A 22,640-nucleotide genomic window follows, 5' to 3' on the forward strand; every position below is an offset into this window, starting at 1 on the left:
GTCTCCAACAGTGCCAGCGATGTGGTAAGCACTTCCTTGACACAAAGAGAAGGCAGTCCCTGGGGCTAATAATACTTACCTTCCCCACAGTGCAGTCGGGAGGGTGAATTAGCATTTGTGAAGTACCTGGAGTTCTTTGAATGGAGGACGGCATGGAAATGAAGGAGAAAGCAAAGTACGTTGTGAAGCAAAAATGTCAACAATCAATAGTAACAGGTGGAAATGAGGCATGCTAGATCTGGATCAGTTATTATTTTAGGCTGAAGTCTTCCATATAGGCACTTAATTATGCACCCAGACATACAAATAATTGGCCAGTTAACATGGCCATTCAGGCATTCCCTGTCCACATCTTGGTTTTAACCTATATTTGCTTCTAGAGGCTGTTCCTCTCTTTCAAGCGTAAGTATTTGTAATAATCTTTAGCCTTCTCTTGCAGGCCCTGCTATGTTTTTTTTTATGAGACCTCACTCTGGGAGTATCTGATTATCAAGCCACTTCCCTCCTAGAGATCATTTTGCTATTCTGCCTATCGGAAGCAGCATTTATTGATAAAAACACACATGCTACATATTTAAGTGTTCATTCTTAATAGCATCACATTTTCAATTTCTAGCCCTGAATTCCCCACTTCACCCCAAATTTGGATCAATATTAGCTCTCACATATGTCATTTCCAACCTGATACGGGTTATCAGATTGGTAACTTTCAGATTAGGTAACTATCAGATTAGGTAACTTTAACTAATATATTAAATAAATAAATAAAAAATAACAAAACAAAACAAAAAAATGCACTTCCCAGAGCTGCAAAATACTTAGCGTACCAACACTTTCCAAGACAGTTGGCACTCAGCACTTCTAGAAAATAGTCTGCCTCATCAAATAACTAAACAATGATTTAAAAATCTCAGTAATGTTGGCCTCTTTCTTCTCATAGGCTGAACTCATCACAGCATCAGGAAATGTTCGGCTCTTTTTCTGAACACAAAGTAATTAACAGGTAATTGTTTTCCTCTTAAAGCAGCAGTCTAAACACTGTTTGGCCTAGTTAAGGATGATGTTTAAACACCCTCTATTATATTCTGTATATTTTTGTATATTTTCAGCTGTCAACATTGTGCTTGCCCAACTGGACTAAATTCAAGGAGAAATTAACTTTGATATGTTTTCTCTAAGTAATATTTTAGTTTACTAACTTAATTATTTCCTGCTGTGGAAATTATGCTTTCTTGTGATAGCCTAACAGAGTAGCCTGCAAGGAAACACTCCTACTATTGTCTTAAGAATAACATAAACTAATCTGTCTACTCAGTGCCAAATCCATGACTGTTTTTGTAGTCTTGATTTTAAAGAAGTTGAGGACTGGTTTTCTGGATTTCTGTTCAAGCACAAGTAGTTTTGATGAAACAAGAAAATCACCCTATAACCAGAGGATACAAGAAAAGAAATGAGAAATGCTCCACAGGCAAGCAAGCACGGCCCCATTATGTGCACTGGACAGAGGTGCTGGATGGAGAGCAGCAGTCAGCATCGGGGCTCCACTGGGCAATGCCCGTGCCAAACACTCACCGACACGGTGTGTGTGTAGATAAGAGTGGCCTTTTTTTCCTTCTGCACAGGAACATAAAGTGTTTCCAAGTAAGTGGTCTTTAAAAGACTGCACGGTGAGTCTGATATTTGTCACTGTGCATTACAGGGCTGGAGACTACGAACAGGCTGAGTACAATCCTGCCACTCTGAAAGCCGATGGAAAACCTCCCTTTTGGCTCAGAGGCAGCTTTAACCAACCATCCTACGTGAAAAAGTGTACTGATGAAGAAAAGTGATAATATCCCTCCTTGGGTCTGAAACATGAGATGCTGTGTGTACTCTGCACACCAGTGCTTCACAGTATGGGAGGGTGGGGAAACAAAATTCTTCCTCTAAAGGCAGAATAAGGTGTGCTTTGCAAAGGAGCGGTTGGTTCATGACTATACATGGGATCGAGGGTCCATTGGCCCACAAAGAAGAGTCTGTAGTGTTATCTGTAAGTGTGTTGATGGTACTGCTTTTCTCTCTACCTAAATATTAGCCACATCTACAGCTGGGCAGGAAAAAAAAAAAAAAAAAGTAAATAAAAGACTAACTTTTTCAGATGTTCCTGAAAATAAAATGATTTGTCCTTCTCTGCTTCCTCTTTTAGCAAATGATTTATCTAATTTGGAGGAGCAGAAAGATTCTCTCCCTTTATGGAAAACAGTCTGTGGCCCTGGTCTGTATGTCTATCATGAGGCATCAGGTGAAGAGGAGAACAAGAGCCTTCTAACACTTTCATCCATTTTGACAAAACTTTTAGAAGAAGACATGGAAATTGGGATTTATGCCTGATTTATACCTACTATTTTTGTAGTACCAGTGTCATCCATGTCATACAAAGGGATGAAAATCACCCCTCAGTCCTGTTGCTGGTATCTGATTATAAAGTTGTAAGTCTGACCAGGTCTATCCACACAGCATCACACTGGAAGTTCAGATATGTTGTTTGCCTGCTATGACCCCTAATCCTTTTTCAGAGCAAAAGCTTTCCAGCAAGTAATCCCATAGGATTTGCTTCTAGATATATGCACTTGACTGTATTAAAGTGTTGGTAATGATCCCAGTTTACCATGCAATCCAAAATCAGAAGGGCTTAGTCTTCTGTATGGTCGTGGCAGTCAACATCATGCAAGACCAATTAAAGTGGAATGCATCTAGTCATGAAAGAGTTGACTGATCATGTCCCACCACCAGAATGGTCCTTAGGTTGCCACTGGACGCCAGTACAATCAAAAGTGTCCTCCTGTTGACAGACTGATAAGGTTAAAGAGAAACCTCAGGTTTGGAAAGTCACCCTAACACTTCAGAAGCATAGCTGAAGAATTTGTTTTTTACAGTATTAGGCTGAGCTTTATGCTCAGAGGCCTTAGCAAAATTATAATGTGCATTGAAAACCATATGCACCAGAACTATTAAAAGATTAAGTATAGTTAAAAATGTATGAAAAATTTACTATTACATAAATATCTGCATATGTAAGTTTTAGCATTCATTCAAGTATTTAATTGCCTACTTTGGATTTTTTTTTTAATTTTTTTGAGTGAACAGAGGTGGGATTTCGTCAAAAAGTATTACAAATTATACAGATTATAACTTCCTTCCTGCTTACATACATGCTTATCTTTTTTTTTTATTTTTTTAATTTTTTTTTTCTTAAAACTTCCTCTGTCCTTTGGGCTGTACTTTTATTGGACATGAGTCTGACACCTATTCAACTTCTACTGAACAAACGTGTCACTGAAATTATAACTTCAGATATTTCTTAGCAGACTGACAACACTTTGCTGTCATAGTACTTACAGCTGTGTATGTCTGAACACAGAGCAGCAGCAGATGGGGTGCACTATCCATGGTCAAAAGCTTAGTCCAGAGGTTTAGATATTATTAAACATCCACTGACTATGAGGAAAATGCATTATTATGAACCCCATTAAGCTCCTACTTGTAGATCAGTTTCTTTCTACTATACATCAAGTTCTTATTTGGTTTAAAGCCCACTTCCAGGATGCATAAAAGCTCAATAAGCAGTGCATGTCACCTGGCAGAGCTCACTGTTGCCCCTCTAGCAGTTGGTGTGTTGCTCTTGTCTGAAGGCTCACTTTCTAAATAGTTTTTTGCCTAACACCCTCTGTCATTCAGCTGCTACACATACTGACAGCACATAAAATAAAAACATGCTGCAAATACACGCAATTCACAGGAAAAAAATTTGGACATTAAAGTTATTGTTTAACAGCATTCCCCCTTTTGCAGACATGGACAGTTTGCCACCTCCATTTGCTGTCAAGAGCCTGACAGTCAGCGAGAGACCAGGCTTAGCTTTCAGGACCTCAGCTATGCTTTACTGATTTAGCACAGCAAAGAAATGAAATTGCCTTCTCTTGACAGGCTCTTCTTTTTTTTTCCAAGAGTATAGAAAAGCTTTCTCCTTTGCAAGTCTTTGCTAATTTGATCCAGAGGAATCATACACTGAAGCTTTGCTCATGTAAATCCGTTGGGGATTTATCTCATTATTTGGGGCAACACTAGCTTTGATGGTGTCTGTGAGAAAGGGTGAAAATAGGAAGAAGAGAGGGAAGGAAAATGGTCAAAGAGAAAAAGGGTACTATGTGCCTGGATGCCACCTTTGCTCCTTCTCAGCCATGATTTCAGTCGCTTGTGCCACTCCCTCACAGCGCAAGCTACAGCAGCACTAGTGGGGCAGGCAGAAGCTAAACAAGTGACAGTCGATGAAGCATCACTAGTGCTATCCACGATGGCCACAGCCAGAATTCATCTGCAGTTGTATCAATGCACAATTATTACAAATACTAATACAATAACAATTCCCCACTGGCAGAAAAGTGATGGCACTTTGTTAGCATGAATAACAAAATAATGTTCCTTTACCAAAGGAGAAAAATTCTTTTGCATAAACAGAAAAACTTACTGCTTACAAAGACAATGTAGGTAAAAAGTCTGTTCCACAGATAACAAATTCTTGTTAAATATGGCATATAGAAAAATGACATTTGAATTTTAGTTCATGCAGCATCCTTCCCTCTTTGAGGAAATGATGCAGCTTTGATCAATTTTTTCAGAGTTACTTTGTGTTCAGAGACAGGGCTGTCAATTAGTCAATGAGTAATAAATTTTAAAAGTCAATTAGTAGGAAATTATCTGTTTCTGTATACTACTGCAAATCTGTCTCATGCTAATATCTGTGAAACCTAGCATGACTTACCTAAATTATCTGACAGATGTTCCCCTTCCCACTATCAACAGCTTCAATGGAATATTAAATATTTGTATTCAAGCTGACCTGTGGACTTCCTTAAACTAATTCTCACGTCTGTCTAATGTCAATGCAAAGCTGCAATTTCTATTGAATATATTAGAATACGCACCACCTAATGAAGCAGCAAGCCAGGTAATTTTTGGTACACAGAGTTGTTTAAATAAATCTATAGAATAAGATTAATGTTCAGTATAAGGGAAAAGATTATATACATACATATATATATATATGTATATTTAAGCCTGGTTTGAATCCATTGCATAGAAGTGCAATATGACTCCTTAACTCCAGACTTTTACGTTGGAGAAGTGACAGAGAATGTGACATTAAATGATGGAAACAATAAATACTGAGGAGTTTGATGGGCACTGACTTTCATGTTGATTGGACTTCTGTCCCATTTCTGGTATGTGCTATTTCTTATCTATTAACCTTTGTGTTATTGTCAGGCCTGATCCAAAAGAAATTCCAGCAGCAGAAGCTGTCCTTGCAATGTGGGTGGCCATGTCCACTCATGCATCAGTCAACAGAGACCTCTAAGATTAAACAGATTTTAAGGTTGTCCTTGTGTCCTTGAACCAGCATACTGGATAAGTCTGATATTCATGCATAAGAGAAATAATTCAAATTTAATGAACAGTCTGCCTTGGATGTATGAACATATCCAGGCTGCATTCTTCTTGGGCCATCATTTGGACTGGAAAACTGACAGCCTGCTTTTTCTCATTGGTGCTTATTGCCACAGCTATCAGTTACTACTGGGACAGCTGCCCTAATGAGGGGAAATACAAATGTGAGTGAATTGTCATGGAGAGAAGCTGCACAAGACTGAGAGATGAGGTAATATTGAGTAGCAGAGCACAGAAACTCCTGGGCATTTCATGGTTTTGGCATCTACTGGTACTGGTGTTTTGCAACTTCTGCTGCAGGTAACAGCAGAGGGAGAATACTGCTAGCCACCTGGCTCCATCTACCTGATACAAAGTCAGGAGGACACACTTCCTTTGAAAAGTCCTTTTCTCCCCCTTACCACAGCTACACAGATCTTTTCAGGTCCGCTGCTGTCACTATGGTTACAGTCAGCCTCTCCAGGAGCTCTTGTTTCGTACCACTGGCCATAAAACCAGCAGAAACAATAGCGCTGGGCATGCCACTGGCACGGGCATCAGTAGGATGGAGCCTGAACCTCTGCCTGGCTGCAAAGGCAAGAGGAAGAGGCAGCAGAGCTGTCTGGAGAACTGGATGACCCAAGAGTTAAAAACAAGAAACAGGAGATCAGATGGCAAAAAAAAACTAATGCAGAAATAGAGCCATAGAATCATCAAGGTTGGAAAAGAACTTCAAGACCATCAACCACCAACCTGACCTACTGATCCCTATCACTTAACCACGTCCTCTAGTGCCACATCCACACGTCTCTTATGTACCTGTAGGGGTGGGGACTTCATCACCACTGCTCCAGGCAGCCCATTCCAACTCTTGACCACCCACTTTGTGAAGAAATTCTTCCTGATGCCCAATCTAAACCTCACATGGCACAACTTGAGGTTGTTTCCTTGTGTGTCCTATCACTTGTCACTTGAGAAAAGAGACCAACACTCTCCTCACTGCAGCCTCCTTTCAGGCAGTTGTAGAGAGCAATAAGGTCTCCCCGCAGCCCCCTCTTCTCCAGACTAAACCACCCCATTTCCCTCAGCTGCTCCTCACAGGACTTGTGTTCCAGGCCATTCACCAGCTCTGTTGCTTTCCCTGTACATGCTCAAGCAACTCAATCTCTCTCTTGTAGTCAGGGGCCTAAAATGAACACTGTATTCGAGGAAATAACTCAAAATGCATGAAATAGAGAATCCTACATGCTTTGCATCATCAAAGACATTGGCATCTCTGGTTCATAATCCAGGTACCAGGTGCGATGAATCAGCCTCTAGACATGCCTGCTCTCCATGTAGGTGCCTGAAGGTGAGATTAACACAGACCAACTCTTTCTAGTTATTTCCAAATCTGTTAAGATTTTTTTTTTTGAGCATTTGTCTCAAAAAGGATATTCAGCTTTGTAGTCATCCATATATCTTCTCCTTTAGGGTCTTCATTATGAAGCTGAAAGCACAGTTACAAAGAGTCAAGAAATAAAACACAACTCTGGGTTATTCTTAACAGCAAGAAGCCCTCCCAGCTGCCTATATTGCCCTCAGCCAGATCTCCCTGTGCAACTTATCGGTCAGGCTGTGACATGGGGCTCATAGAACCAGCTCACCAGGAGACTTCTCAACACCCAATATAGAGTTTTGTTATAGGGCAACCCCAAACCCAGATCTGTGTAGGCCTGAGCAGCTCCCCCCATGGTCTCACCTTATACAAGATGGTTCCTATTTCCTATATGTTTTGTATTACAAATGTGGTTTCCTGTTTTTTGTTTTTGTTTGTTTGTTTGTTTGTTTTTGGATGTGTGGGGTGTGGGGTGTATGTGTGTGTGTTAAAATTCAAAAGCAACATAGCTCCAGTAGGTCATATAGTAGGTCACATCACTTTACTCTGAATTTAAAAGTACTGATGTGCTCTACTTGTCTCACCCTTTTAAAGCATCTTAGCTTTTTAGAAAAATCATCATGCTCAAGAAATTCAGGCAACCTGCTAGTTGAGGATGAGATTTGTTTGAAATACCTCTCAAACCTCTCAGGGTCAAGTGTTCCCAGCTTTTCTCAAGAAAATCTTTGTATAAAGTGGTCACTGGAAGTCCATCTGCTGACTGTAACAAGAGGAACAGAGGAGCTTCATGTAGAGCTGTACTGACCAAACATGATATGGATGTAAATACGACATATTTTCATAGTTTGTACTCAAGAAACTGATTATTTGTTGCTGAATGTACAAATAATGGGAGATGAATTAATTTAACAACTTAAAAATGTTTCTGTACTGCTGCATTTAACAAATCTTGCAATGTTTTCCTTTTGCATACTCTGTTCATGACTTAGCAACATGCCAGTTTATAACAAAAAATTTGGAGGGTCTCTTAAGTCCTTTCTTCTAAACTCAATTTGCAATACATAAATTTTACAGTAATGGTACAAATTGTCTAATTTATCTTTTACTTAAATATTTGACAAAGCAAAAATATAAAATGAGCTGAATATTAACAATCATGGGTTTTAGTGGTACAGTTGAGACTCTCAGTGACTGACACTGCTCATAACAATAAGGACGGATTCAGAAATTGTCCAGGCTTTCACATTAAGCTTGGTTCAGAATATGTACACTGGACATTAATAGAAAGTTATATCACTAACTACATACTTTCTCTACTGCAAAGTTGAAAACTATTTCACTTGCAGCAAGTGAAGCTATTCTAAATTTCTACTGGGAGAAAGCAGCAAACTGAAACTTTTTTTTTATTTCTTCGATAATTTAATAGTTAAAAAGAAACCTCACGTCTTTTTGAAAGTCAAGACATTCACACTCTTGTCAGTACTACCAAGAAGATTTCAGAGTCATTCTTAATGCCAGTAGTGGATCATGAAGTATCCGTAGCTCCCAGCTGTTTCTTTCTTCTGATATCAATTGACACTACAACATAAATAACTGACTGTGAAGTACACAGGGAAAACTATGTGTATGCCTGCACAAATGCATGCTTCTAGCTCCCCCATAGCACTCCACTAATGCTGAATTTCTATGAATGGAAATTAACACTTCTAGGGTAAATGAAACGTTACTAAAATTTGTCTGTATAGTAATAGTATGCTATCGTAATGCTAAAGATGGTGAATAGAGCTGGTAGACAAACATGGACACTGTGGTTATAGCCATTCTCACTATTGGAATATGAGACTCATATACGAGGCTCAAATTCTCAAATATGAGAATATTCAAATTTGTCAGGTACCTAATGCTTCTGGTCAGCAGTCAGTAACATACATATTACGTGTTTTTCCAAATGAAATCCCTGTCCATATTCAAACACTGCATATGAGAAAGCACTTGAATCTGGAAATCCAAATGTTTGTATCTGCTCTGCAAAAACGAAGGAGATTTAGTCAGTATTGAGAGCCTGAGAACACAAACACCTTTCCTCAGTGGACACAGGCACCATTTGAGCAGTTATTTTGGAAGAGATTGTCCATAGAAAAAGGAACTTGAACTTTTGAGCATTGCTATAACAGGAATCCCAAGCTTTCAGGCTACCTACAACTTTAAAATCTCTGGGTTGTTCTGTTTAAAAAAAAAAAAAAGTAGTAGTAAAAAAGCTGCTGTTTCATACTGTCACAGAGCACAGTCCCTAAGCAGTATTGTGTCACTGGTGCGATAAATGAAAATGGTGCAGTGTGTCTTTGCATGCCACACGACTCGGTTATCACTTCCCATGCACGGATCTGTGTGCACCGAGTGTACACACCGGGTTTTTCGGCTGATTAACAACACGCACGTCGTCTGCTTGGATTTGTTCTAACAGCAGCTTGAAGTAATCGCTACCAGCACCATTTCACTCAGGCCCCACCCACCTAAATCACTTCACTCCCAAACTAAGTTCAGACGATTTATGTTAATATATGTACGCCACATTTCCGAAGACTCGGCAGATCGCCGGCAGGCTTCAATGACACGGCACAAGCCCCGGGCTGCTGCTGGGGGCGATGCACCCTCCGTCCCCTGCCTAGCGTGGCACGGCGTTGTGGCCGGGATCTTTGGGATATCAAACAGAAAACCCTTCAGGGGGCATCTTTAGGACAGCTTTGATCAAATCATTAACATCCAGTTCGCGTGCAGTTTGGGGGAAACCTCGGCGAATCCTTTCCAGACTTATCCACAGCACCGTACCGCAGACAGAGGCAGCATCAGCGGCTCCGCCAGACTTCCCCATTTGTGCAAGGTGCTTTGCATTCTTCATTTTCATTTTTGTTCTCTTTTTTTTTTTTTTGTGTGTGTTTTGTTTCTTTTTCTTTTTTATTTTTACTGTTGTTTTTGTTTTTAAATTTTATTATTTTAATTTTTATTTCTATTTTTTATTATTTTATTATTATTATTTTTTAATTTCCGCGGAGGATGATTCTCACCGGGCCAGCTCTAGAGGACAGCCCGGGTCCCACCGCATCCCCCCCACCCCCCTACCCTCACCCCACTGCCCTTTTGGGGCCCCCAGACCCCCCCCTCACCCCTTCCCCCGTCCCCGGGGCTCCCCTTTAAGATGGGGGGGGAGCACACCGGGCTGCCACCGGGCTGCCACCGGGCTGCCACCGGGCTGTCACCTGACTGCGCCGGGCCACCGCCGGGCTCCGTTCCGCCCCCTGCACCGGGCTGGGGGGCGGCGCTGCTGCGGCAGTACGCGGGGATTAGGCTGCGGGGAGGATTAGGCTGGAAATAGCAGCAGCAGCAGCGGCGGCGGCGGCGGCGGCTGCCGGGCGTGGACGCCCAGCGCATCCCCGGTGGCGGCGGGAGGGGGCAGCGGGCAGCCCGCCCCGCACCGCCCCGCACCGCCCCGCAGCGCTCCGCACCGCACCGGGGGGGCTCTCGGGGCCGGGCCGGGAGCGGCGGCGGCAGGAGGACGGGAGGGAAGGACGCACGGACACACGGACAGGTCGGTGCTGGAGCCCGCCGGGATGCTGCATGGCGACCCACACCTTTTGCTGGGGGGGGGGGGTGGGGGGGTAAACGGGGACGGGGAGGCGGTGGGAAGGCGGAACATGGCGTGCCGAGCCGTGCCGAGCCGTGCCGAGCCCCCGCCCGGGAGGCTGCGGGCAGGTGATGGAGGAGGGGGGGGGGGGGCGATTTCCTTCCCCCCCTCCCCCCGTCTCATCGCTGTTTGTGCTCCATCTCGGGCTTATCGTTATCCCCCCCCCCCCCCCCCCCCCCTGCGGTGTCTAAAATACCATTTATTTTTATTTATTTTTTTGCCCCAGAAAGGCTTACACAACGGGGCGGCGGGGAGGGAGGGGGGGATGCCGAGGGAGCTTTGTGCGGCCGCGGGCCCCCCGCCTCCCCCCGGCCCTACAGCCGGCCTAGCCCCTTCCCCTCCCGTGTTTTCCGCCTCTGCAGAGCAGGCAGCAGCGAGAACCGAAGATGTCGGGTCAGACGCTGACGGATCGCATCGCAGCTGCTCAGTACAGCGTTACGGGATCAGCCGTAGCCAGAGCCGTCTGCAAAGCCACCACGCATGAAGTGATGGGGCCCAAGAAGAAGCACCTGGACTGTAAGCATCCCTCTGCCCAGCCGCAGCGGAGGCCCCGGGCTAAGGAGGCTGCCTGCGGCGCTCCGTAACGGGGCTTTGAGCCTTTTGGCTGCCGTGCTTGCTGTAATCCAGCTCGCAGATCGAAAGGGTTACGAGAAATCTCCAGGAGAGGATGAGTTGTTATTGCATTTCTCCTCACATTGCATAATACCGCTCTTTCAGCCATTTTTTTTTTTTTCCCTCTTGACCTTTTAGCCAGGAAGGCAGCGCAAAGCGTGCCTCCCGGCACCGAGTCCCTCAGGGAGCGGAGGGGATCGGACCCATGGCAAAATGGGCACACGCTTGTCACTGCCTCCCTCAGCCTCCCCAGCGATGGATGGTGCTGGGCAGGGACAGCGACGCTGTGCCAGGAGCTGGCCAAGCACTGACAAGAGCAAGGCCATCTCCATTAGATGGTGGCATGTCGAAACGGTCAGGGAGCCCGATAGCACTGTGCTGTGGGTTGGAACAGCCTCTGGAGAGTTTAGGGGCTGTTGCTGAGGTCCCAAATATCTGAGAGCAACTTCACGATCTGCCTTGGTGGTTTCCACCGTCTCTTATTGAAGATGGCTGGTGGCTTTGTCTCACAGACCTTTAATCTATTCCAGACTTGCATGAGCTAGTTAATGCATGAGACAAGGTTGAAGTCAAAATGTTTCTTATAAAGCAGTGAGCTAGTAATGCTTTGTCTTGACAATTCTCTTTCTTTTCATCCCACTCACTGTCAGCCCCTTCTTGGAGACACCAAGGAGTTAGGATGGTGAAAGTACTTAATTGTATGATGTTAATTGGCTTTGTTTACCAGTAGTAACTCTGTCTTGCTTTGGACTCAATATAGAAACAGCAGGTTTTAATGTCGCCTAAAACTAAGTGTTTTTTCTTTTTTTTTTTTTTTTTTTTTAAATGCTAGGGACACCTGGTAAGAAATGCTTTCAAGTAAAGATAAGCAGGGTTTTTTACCAAGAAGTCTCTTGGCTGCTGTCCATTACAAAATAATACTGGTGCAGGTGCATGTAAATACAATTCTGATGATGCTGTATATTTTCAAAGGAGGTAGTATTACTTCTGGAAAATAACTCCAGATCTTGGTGCTAATGGCTTCAGAGCTAACCCCATAAGTGGCATCCCACATGTCAGCCTTCAGGCTGATGTACTCTTTATGTATGGCGATGAGATGCTGATGTAAGCAGCCTTGACTGAGGACTGGCTTGAGCATAAACTGTTGTTAAAATAGATCAGCTGTCTTAATATCATATAGTCTCACTTTTTTTTTTGTGTGTGTGTGTGTATGTTTATTAAAAAATATCCTTTGACTAGTGTAGATAAGCCACTGAATATAAACTTCTTGGTTATTGATATCTCCTGTGTTGATGTTTGGTAGCTGTCGACGCTTCTCAATCTGTAGGCTGTGTATGGACAGTCCTACTGTATCTGTTACTAGAAGCTTTAGTTTTTTTAAAGAAGCTTAGTTCTTGTAATTAAAGCAATGCCATGTCTGTTTAATATTAATATATACACATTTTACACACAGAAATAAAAGTACTTTCTGGAATGGGCAGGATTAAAGTGAGGTAGAAATAGTTTACAAGCGCTATATTAGGGTCTGGAAAGGGATTGTGCTTGGATATTGGTGCTAATATTACTACTTCAGAAAATGAGACTGGAGGAGATTGAAGCCTGTCATATTCTATGCAATTTCATACCCACCTACATGTAAGATGCATGGGAGAAAGAGAAAGGATCATTTCCTGGGAAGATACATCCTTGTCTGTGTTATCATCTGTTTTCCAAGCTGTATGCAAGAGTTGAGCATTTAACTATCTGATATCATTAAAGACAGAATTTTGTCAGTGGGAGATACACACATTCAAAACTGTGGACTATAAATGAAAAATCAAGTTCATTTTTAGAAGAGAAAATATTCTCAGGCTCTGAGACCTGAGGCATCTCCTTAGAATTGTGAATTGTTAAGCAGTTCCTTGAACTCGGATGTATATCTTGTGAACAAGTGTTACAATGGGCCTTACATTGTAACGAGAGCATAAATTAAAAGTTCACCCTCTGAAAGAGCAATACCTCAGTACATGCAGGAGGTACTGCTAGATGGAGGTCGGGCTCTGAGTCACGTGGCTGACTGCATTTCCAGTTGGTTAAGTAGCGTATGAAAATGTGGAGAAGGGAATGCAAGGTAAGACTTGCCAGTGCCTTAAGATAAGTTTTGAGTTGAGGTGTGAAGGATTTCAGTGACTAAGACTTTAGATACCAGAGAAGATAGCTGCGCTCCAATCACCTTGTGCTTTATTAAAAGCTACGATTCTACTGTCAGCGTGGTGGTACTGTGCCCTTAGGGATCTCTGTAATTTTATTTGGCGTCTTAGGTTGTGTGACATGACACCAGGCCTCTATCTTCCGGTGTCCTGCTTAGCAGCTGGGCTTTGTAAATTAAATGGAAAGATCAACTATTTAACATGAATTAGGTAGTCCTGAGAGGATGCGACATGATGCCTGTCCTCATAACTTTTCTACAGAATGTATTAGTTCTGTAGGTTTTTAGAAAGGTGGCAGATGACAAGGTGTTTTTTTTTGTGTGTGTGTGAGTAGAACTTAAATAAAGGCAACTTGCTCTGACAAGTAAACAGCATGATTTGAGCATGAGTGCATGTGTGTCGAGAAGAGAATAGAATGAAGAGTCTTCTATGAATAAAAGCTGAGCTGCTGAGTGTTTGCCTTTGTGTGACTTTTTGTACTTGCACATCTTACAAGTCCAGGCTTTAATATGGATGCTGCTGTCCTTTGGCATGGACTCTGGATGCTGCACAGACTTGTTATGTAATGCAGAAGTACTACAGTATGGTTAGGTTGCTAATATTCATTACTAAGATTTACCACTTTCTTGAATTCCGGCTCTCATACTAGTTAATTTTCAGCAACTGATGGAAGTAGTGCTAGGTAGCATTAAATAAATTCCCAAGTCTCTGTTGGGAGAAGAGGAGCATAAATCTAGGACGCTGTGATGGTTTGGGGCAAGGTGCTGCAGTTAGCACAACAGAGCTCTGATCCTTGTGGACTTACCGAACTGTTAGCACCCCTGCCGCAGTTTCTTTATTCCAATAGAGGTCTTAAAGTTAGCACAATGATATTGATTCAACTCCCTCAGCTAATTGTGTTGTGTTAAATAAATTACAATTAGATACAGCAAGCAAGGGAAGCGTTTACATGGTGAAATGGGGATTAGCAACTTGATTTTTCTGGAAGCAGTGAAAAGGGCCATTGTGCAATGGGTGGGTGAGGTATATATGGGCTGTGTTAAAGATATATGAGCTCTGGTAATTCAACTGGGAGGGCAAGCCTAGAGCCTGGCACAGAAGTTTCCTTCTCAGAATTGCTCTGAAAGACGTGTTAATGCTTTACTGAGAGTTTGATTATGTGGGGCAAGCAAAAGCCAGCTTCCAGACTTGGATGTGGTGGCTCTGATGATATCAACAGGGAGAAGCTTTCAGAGAAAGGACATAACTTTTAACTGATAAAACACATGATAGATCAGAAAAAAAATAAGTAAATCTGAACAGAGCTCCTTTTATAAAGGTTTTAGCTCAGAAACAGACCAGTGATTTTTCTTTTAGGGAAGTGAAGTGGAAACCAGCGAGGCTGTTGCATGTGTGGTTGGTTGTAACAAGTTCCCGTTTCTGAGAAGGATTGAAATGGCTGGGATTTTCCTTGACTATGTTTTGTCAAGTGAATTGTTTTGCAGCAGGGGGAAGTTCTGGAGTGTGTAGTCTAAAAAGACCGTGTAATGCCTCCTTACTTCCTTGTGAGGTAGAAGACCCTTCCAGAGGCCTGATCAAAAGCCAGGAGACTTTTACGAAAAGTGAAAACAAAGCAGATGAAGACCAGGACTGAATTTTCAGTGGCTATGGAGTTGACCTGGGTGTATATTGCGGGAGCAGTAACGTATTGAAGGTTGGACCAGATGATCTTGGAGGTCTTCTCCAACCTAAATGATTCTGTGTATTTCCATCTCAGGTCTGATTTGGCACACGTCTGTGGCTGACAAAAACTCTAAAAATAGATTTATATTTTAATTTACATTGGTAACTGAAATGCAGGGCTGCTGTCAGTATTTTCCTGATACAGGTACTTGTCCTTGCAGTGTTTTGCTTTTATCCTTCAAACTGTGTGGATGACCTTAAGGAATTTGAATTATTGTGTTCTACAGCATTGAAACAGAAATGCTGATTGTTCAGAAGCAAAGAGTTAAGCTTTCTTCCTGTGCTCAGTAAATATAAACTCCCACAGGTTACTCTTAGGGACCTCTGTCTCATTACTGTGTGTGATTACAAAATTACATATTGCTGGCTGGATTTTGGGAAAGGTGGAAACCAACACAGCTATCTTCAGTCACTCAGCAAAGGCGCCTGTTAACATTTACTTGAGTGTGTCTTTCAGAAGTTGTTTGCTATTGTGGTAATTTGGAGAGCATTCCAGGTCTGTTGGCTCTTGTGGCCCTTTTCTGAAGGGAGTAGTGCAGACATTTGAGTACTGCAATGCTCTGCAGTCTGGGTGATGCTTTGTCTTGATGGCTGTGGATTATCTTCTAAAAAAAATAATTGCTGAGAACCAAATCTCTGTACAAATTGTGTTTGATCCTTCACACTTTGCTAATGAAACTACTAAAGTACGTAGAGATATACAAAAATAATTTGTCATAATTTCCATATATGAGAGAACTGGTTTTGGAAAATTGTCATTGAAGATCAGTTGTAGTACAGTGTCTTGTTTTTGTTTTCGCAGCTGGGCTGCACTCTGCATTGTGAATTCCTTCTTGACATCCTACTGAATCTCTTTTTTTTTCACAATGGAAAAGAAAAAATCCAAGCAAGTAATTATTTACTTAAGTAATCCATTTAGTAATGGGTAATGGATTAGCATTTTTTTTTTTCCTGAGAGGAGTTGTCATCACTCTCCATGTTGAATGGTGCTCTATTTCTGTGGACCTCTCTCATCTGCTTTCTCAAAACAGTATTGAAGACTTCCATCATTTGGAGATGGGTAGATCTCTAGGTAGGAATACAAATATCTGTCACGGGTAAGGAGAGCTAATATGAAGGCTTTTTAGATTAGTTGATCCTGAATATTTCTGTGACTTTAGCTCTTAGAACATCCTTGTCCCACTTAAATACTGTTTTTAAGGCATGTGTACCAACAGAAGGCTGCCCTTTTAATTAAGTTAAGACTTGGGCAAGCAATACTTTTTTAAAAATATGTTTGAAGCTGGGGTGGAAGCCCTGATGTCATGCTGATGACAGATTTTAGGATTCAGATTGGGTGGGATCACTTGATCTTGCGCATCAGAACTGTTCTGCCGTTTTATGGTACAATGCTTAATGAAAGGGAGGATAGGAAACAGAAGAGTGGGTAAATAGTGTAATATTAAACTTTCTTTTATCTAAACAGTGTAACTTGATAAAGTTAGATTGTTAAGTCCTACCCTCCTTGCCCTCAGCTGAAGACATATTTGTAGTCTGTTTGCAACAGTCATCAAGATCCTCCTGTTAAACATGCTTTGCCAAGGTTGTGAATGACCAGTCTGGGGAGAAGTAAGGCCTTTCTGTTGTAGTGACTTCTGTTAGTAGACCTTGATAATGGAGTAACCATGCCTTTTCTGCTTTCTTTGCAGTCCTTTGTTCATGAGACGGTCAGTATGACATGTGGCTACTTTTCTTTTACATAAATGCAGTCTTGCATTTTCTAGTTCTGCACAGATGAAAAAAGAGGTGTGATTTTTTTTTCTTCTCCTGAAAGAGCAGAGCAATAATACAGTGACTAGTCCCTAGTTTTCATCACTTCTATTTAGTAGTTGAATATGTCTCATCACAGCTTAGTAGTGTTTACTCCGCTAGATCCTGGGCAGCAGTGATTGAATGTCTTTTTTAAAAAAAAATAATTTTAAAAAATCTGTACTCTTATTTCCACGGTTTGATTTGATCTGTGCATCTGACTTCCTGACCTGGCTCTTAAACCTTCTGTCTTCTGTATGCACCTTCTGTATGCCTGTCCAACTAGTGAGGACTTTTCTGTAGTCTCCAAGAAAGTACTCTGTTGGACTGGTTGGTCCATCCGTCTATGTCTCTGTTTCTTGAAAGATCCTCTGAAGTGCTTAAAAGTAGATGGCAGCCACGATAACTCTGCATTTTGGATGCTATTAATCTTCAGTGCTTCTTGCTGCATAGAGAAAACGGCAGCAGTGGGTGATTCTTCCTTCTAGCCCCTTGGAGTCCTCTGCTATCTTGAGGCCCACCTGTGGTCTGAGAAGCTGCTCTACTGGGAATAGTCTTTGAATTGAGAGGAAACTGTAACCAATTAGAGAATTGTTGCCCTATTGGTCTCTTCTTCTGAAGAAATAGTAATATAGCAGAGGCACACCTGCATCTGGTATCTTTCTGCGTGTTTTCAAAATACTTGAAGCTGCTGGCACTCTTCCTGCCTTACTTATGTTTCCCTCAGTATTGGAAGTCCATGGTGAAGTCTTGGCAGTAGGGGGCTGCAGGGTGTCTCCTGTCAGAAGCTACCCTGGTCCAGACACAGCCAGCTCCACCACAGACCTGTGTGGTGGTTTTATCCTGCTGGGCAGATGAGCTCCACCACAACAGCTCTCTCAATCCCCCTCCTCAAAGGGAAAGGGGGAGAAAATACAATGGAAAGGGCTCAAGGACTAAGATAAGGACAGGGAGATGAGTCAACAGTTATTGACATGGGCAAAACAGACTCAGTGTAAAAAATTAATATAATTTATTGCCTATCAGTAGTGGACTAGAACAGTGAAACTAAAAACACTTTCCCCCCCATCAACCCTCTTCCACCTCCTCCCAGGAGGAACAGGGAATGGGGGCTGTGGTCAGTCCCTGGTGCTTCGTCTCCGCCGCTCCCTCACGGTCCCTCCCTGCCCCTGCTCCACGCGGGGTCCCTCCCACGGGATGCCGTCCTGCCCGAACTGAGCCTGCGGGGGCTGCCCACAGGCAGCAGCGCTTCAACAACTGCTCCCACACGGCTCCGTACCACGGGGTCCATTCCCCAGGAGCAAACTGCTCCAGCACGGGTCCCCCACGGGCGGCAGCTCCCCCCAGACCCCCTGCTCCTGCGTGGGCTCCTCTCCACGGGCTGCAGCTCCGGCCCGGGGCCTGCTCCTGCGGGGGCTCTCCATGGGCCGCAGCCTCCTCCAGGCCACATCCACCTGCTCCACCGGGGGCTCCTCCACGGGCTGCAGCGTGGAGATCTGCTCCGTGTGGGACCCGTGGGCTGCAGGGGGACAGCCTGCTCCACCAGGGGCCTCTCCACAGGCCGCAGGGGAACTGCTGCTGTGCGCCTGGAGCACCTCCTGCCCTCCTGCTGCACTGACCTGGGGTCTGCAGGGCTGCTTCTCACTCATTTCTCACTCCTTTCTCCCAGCTGCTGTTGCACAGTAGATTTTTTTCCCTTCCTTAAATCTGCTCTCCCAGAGGCCCACCCAGCGTCACTCCATGGCTCTGCTCTGGCCAGCAGCAGGTCCCTTTTGGAGCCGGCTGGAGCTGGCTCTGATCTGCCATGGGTTGGGCTCTGCTCACAGAGGCCACCCCTGCAGCACCCATGCTACCAAAACTCTGACACGTCAACCCAATACACTATCTTAGGATACAGCTGAGTTGGTGACACCTCTGGGAAAACATATTTAAGAAAAGTCAGACACTACTGCCCAGGCAGCAGAGAAGGGGTTGAAAGTGAGAAAAAAGTAGAGGGAACACCAAGGTCAGAGGTGGAGCAGGAGGCACTCTGGTGTTACAGCAGATATCCCCCACACATAGCCCATGAAAGTGACCACTCTTCTCACACAGGCTGCCCCTACAGCACCCCCACTACCAAAACTGCGCCACATACACCCCGTACCCCTGAAGGAAAAAAAAAAAAAATAAATAAATAAAAAAAAAGGAAAGGCCTCCTGCAGTCAGCTGCACACATATGGTGTTGCTGAATAAGCTGGCTCCAATCTTTTCGGGAATGGAGGGAAGGCACTATATCCCTTCCCTTAGTCTTACTATAGTCTAAAGATGAGTTAATTGTTCCAAACAGTATCATTAACTTCATATGTGCTGTTCCTTTTTGGAGCTTATTTTCAAGGCACAGATCAGAATGTTGGTTAGGTTGGAAAAGGACAAGTTCTGTTATGTGCATAGGGAAAATATCAAAGGCATAAAATCAGTTGCACCAATGAGTATCTGATGAAACTTGAATTGCCATACTTCAATACATACAATGTAGATTAGGAATAATATTCTTCCTGGTTTGGAGAGATGGGTTTCAAATACTATGAAAACTGAACAGCCAGGAATAAAGCAATCTGGGAAATTGGGGTTGAAATCTCAGCATGGGACTTCCAGTGTGCTAAAAGAACGAGTAATCTAGCACTAGTCTGAACCCTGAACTCAAACTAAATGATATGATATAAGAAGCCTTGCTAGGAGCTTTGCAGGCACTGATCATTAGCAGCAGGGTTTGCAACAGTATTTGTGTTCCCCTGAGTCAGCAGTACCAGTAGGTTTGCAGTGTGAAGCTTCACTGGCGAGTTGATGCTAGAGTATCCCACTCCATCAGACTCAGCATGGTTGGTTACCTTCCCTAGTGGCCAAAATTTTGCTTGGATGAGAGTTTGATGGCTTGAATAAAACAGATGTTGGCAATTGCTGGAAGGCAATCAGAATACTTGGCAGAGGCTAGCTTGTCACTTTGCAGAGTATGGTTGTCTGCTTTTTTCTGGAGCCTTGCAAACCACATGCTAGACCCCTAAAACTGTTTTTAATATTTGTAATTTCACTATTTTGATCATATTTACTTCTCTCTGGAAAACAATTTGAAGTAAGTTTTGCAAGGGTGGGTTCATATCTAGTAGTCAGTAAGGTCCTTGTGCTCATAAAAATTAATCTCTTCAGGTTGTGAAACATTTGTTGAAGCAGTTGACAGTTCTAGTCCACTAGAGAGGGAGTATACCAGCAGCCTGGACTAGTGCTACAAATGGTATTGGACGTCAGCCTTGGAAGACTTGACCATATCACCATGAACATATATGGAATACTAGAACAGTGTTTTCTATGCTGCTGGAAATTGCACGGTGCCTCTGAGATTTGCAGTTTATTCCTAGGCATAGTATATAGCAAATGGCATCAATATTACCACTGACTCCCAGACTAACCAAGTCTAAATACCCTCCTGCTCCTCCTCCCTGTCCAGAGTAATGTGATTTCATGCTTTGTTTTAGATTGTATCTGTATCTCAACTTAGTTTAATGAAAGGAATTGGATGCTGAAATGCCCTGATGTCATGCTAATGTTGTATATTTGTATAATCTGTACTCTGGCCATTTGAACTGAGACAGTGTGTCAGTTGGCTTGCTGGAGTCTTTTTTTTTTCTTTCCTTTTTTTTTTTTCTTCTAGCTATTGATAAAAATCAAAGGTGTATATTTGCAGAGGGGATAGTGTGAGTACACAGGCATGGCCATGCTTGAAGGCCACCAGGAAAGTACACCCTGCTCCTAATGTGTAATGAGAACTGCAAGTTGCTGACAGGATGTGTCTGCAGCTTGAGTCTGACTCGTGACGGTCAACCTTTCCTTTGGTCATAAGCCAATATGCGAAATTACCACAGGTAGAAAGCAAGTTGGCAGGAACTCCTGATGCTGTAGTTGAGCTGTGTACTTTGCCAAGGTGGCTTTAATTTCTCTTTACTGGCTTAAGGAAGGAGTGAAAAAGAAAGCAGTGTTTTGGGTTTTTTTGGTCCCCCACCCCCCTATAGGTGTTTAGGAGACTAGGTTATGGCTGAGATGTGAAGCACGGGTAAGGGTAGATTAAGAGTTTGGCGTTCACTTGAGCTAAGATTGTTCTACCAATTATTTAAAGGACCAAAGAACATACCCTTTCAAGAAAGTGCCTTAAACTTTGCTAAATAGGTGGGATAAGACCATGGCACGACAACTGACAGTGTACTTGGTCACTTCAAACTGAATCTTGGCTTGGCACAAGCATGGATGACACAATGGCAGCGGATGCTTCCATAGCAGATGGTCAGCTGTTAGCCTGCAGAGACTGGCAGGCTCTTGTGGCTCTGGCATAGTTTCTTTTTATCACTTAAGTCTATCTGATAGTTTACAGAATGTTCTAAAATGGTACTCCACAGAAACAAGAGGAAGACACGACTGCTCAAAGCATGAATAAAACATACTGACTTGTCGCCCACACCCTTAAAATTTATGCAAGTCAACAAGTTTCTGGGGAGGTCCTCAAAATGAGGCAGTGATCTTGCCATGGTGCAGGACTTCACTAGCTACAGCATGCATCTTTACACATAATTAAAGAGCCCACATAGATACACTTAAGTGAGAGTTCAAACTCTTTTTAAAAGGATTCTTCCTTTCACTTCTCATTTTGGAGAGTGTAGGACTTATATGAAAGGGGGAAGCCAGCTGGCCTGTTTCCTGACTCTGAAGGCTGCTGTTTCTCATTATATAGAGGTTGAATATAGACACAAGCTTTAACAAATCATTGCATCGGTTCTTTAGCAACCCTGGAGTTTTAAAACCCAACCTTTTCAAATCAAGGCTTGGGTTTGGAGCTTACTGCATGATTCTGGAATCCAAAGTACAGTAATTGTGCCTATAGCTCTTAATCCAACTTTTATAGCTTCATTTAAACCCATTTATAGCAGAATGTACATTCTGCTAAGGGGCAACAAGCCAGAGGAAGTCAGCATATCTAGTGTGCCAGTATTTTGAAAACATGTACAATTTATCATGAGTGATGCCTAGTTTCTGGCTCCTAAAACAGAAAACTATTTTCATATGTGAGCCTTGCCTATGACTTTCTTATGTGTTTCTTCATTCTAAGCCACATTGAGTCTTCCTGGCTTTGCTAAGCTTTATTCAAATGTTGAATCGTTCTGCTGTTTGTGAATGGCAAGAGTATTAACAGGCGAAAGTTACAACGTGTACAGTAGGTGATCTTAAAGAACTTGCTCCTGTTTACCCTGAGGCTGGAAAATGCTTAGGCAGTATTATGAAAAGTTACCTTTCAAAACTCACCTCCGTAGTGTGCTTAGGAGTATAATTGACACTTCTTGGTATTCCAGTCTAGAGATGTGACTCTGCACGAAGCTTTACTGACTGGATTTAAGCCTGCCTGACAGGTTCCAACTTCCCCACTCATCAGGAGCTTGATACGAGATTTCCACTGCCAGTGGCAAATGCATCTTCCAGATGCAGTGGTGGCTTTGAGCTGTTAGATTGCAACTTACTACTGTCAGTTTCTTTTGAAAGTTAGTAGTCCTAACTGCATCTTCCAGCTCTCAGGTGGATATTCCATTCAGTTTATTAGCAGAATTTTTTGCAACATTGAGAGATCTGCAGTATGTGAAAGGTTGCAGGTTTATGTTGAAATGTCAAGTCTACTGCTAGTTTGTTTCTCAACATTTCTGAGACTTAAACTCCCCTGTCTGGCTGGCAGAAGGAGAGGATTTGTGTTTAACTTGTGTGGTGTAAGAAAATGATCATCAAGGAATTGCGT

The 22,640-nt window shown here is 43.0% G+C and overlaps 2 protein-coding genes across 21 annotated transcripts in view; one reads left to right on the top strand and one right to left on the bottom strand.

The window, feature by feature from the left end:
• The window catches only part of LOC308192276 (cytochrome b5 reductase 4-like), a 191,591-nt gene that overhangs the window by 81,055 nt on the left and 87,896 nt on the right, over window positions 1–22,640 (bottom strand). The gene's annotated exons all lie outside the window — the stretch shown is intronic.
• Window positions 9,080–22,640, top strand: part of SNAP91 (synaptosome associated protein 91) — a 77,086-nt gene continuing 63,525 nt past the window's right edge. For 3 of the 20 annotated variants that reach the window (XM_080585634.1, XM_080585637.1, XM_080585644.1), the window contains exons 1-2: window positions 10,180–10,427; window positions 10,886–11,039. In XM_080585634.1, the coding sequence (XP_080441760.1) occupies window positions 10,910–11,039 (130 nt within the window). In that variant the 5' untranslated portion in view covers window positions 10,180–10,427; window positions 10,886–10,909. Of the gene's footprint in view, window positions 9,723–10,173; window positions 10,428–10,885; window positions 11,040–22,640 lie in introns of those variants that run through there. The other 17 variants (XM_080585636.1, XM_080585638.1, XM_080585641.1 and 14 more) reach the window with 10 other exon arrangements.

Source organism: Anser brachyrhynchus (genome assembly GCF_964034855.1).
Source record: "Anser brachyrhynchus genome assembly, chromosome: 3".
Classification (NCBI taxonomy): domain Eukaryota; kingdom Metazoa; phylum Chordata; class Aves; order Anseriformes; family Anatidae; genus Anser; species Anser brachyrhynchus.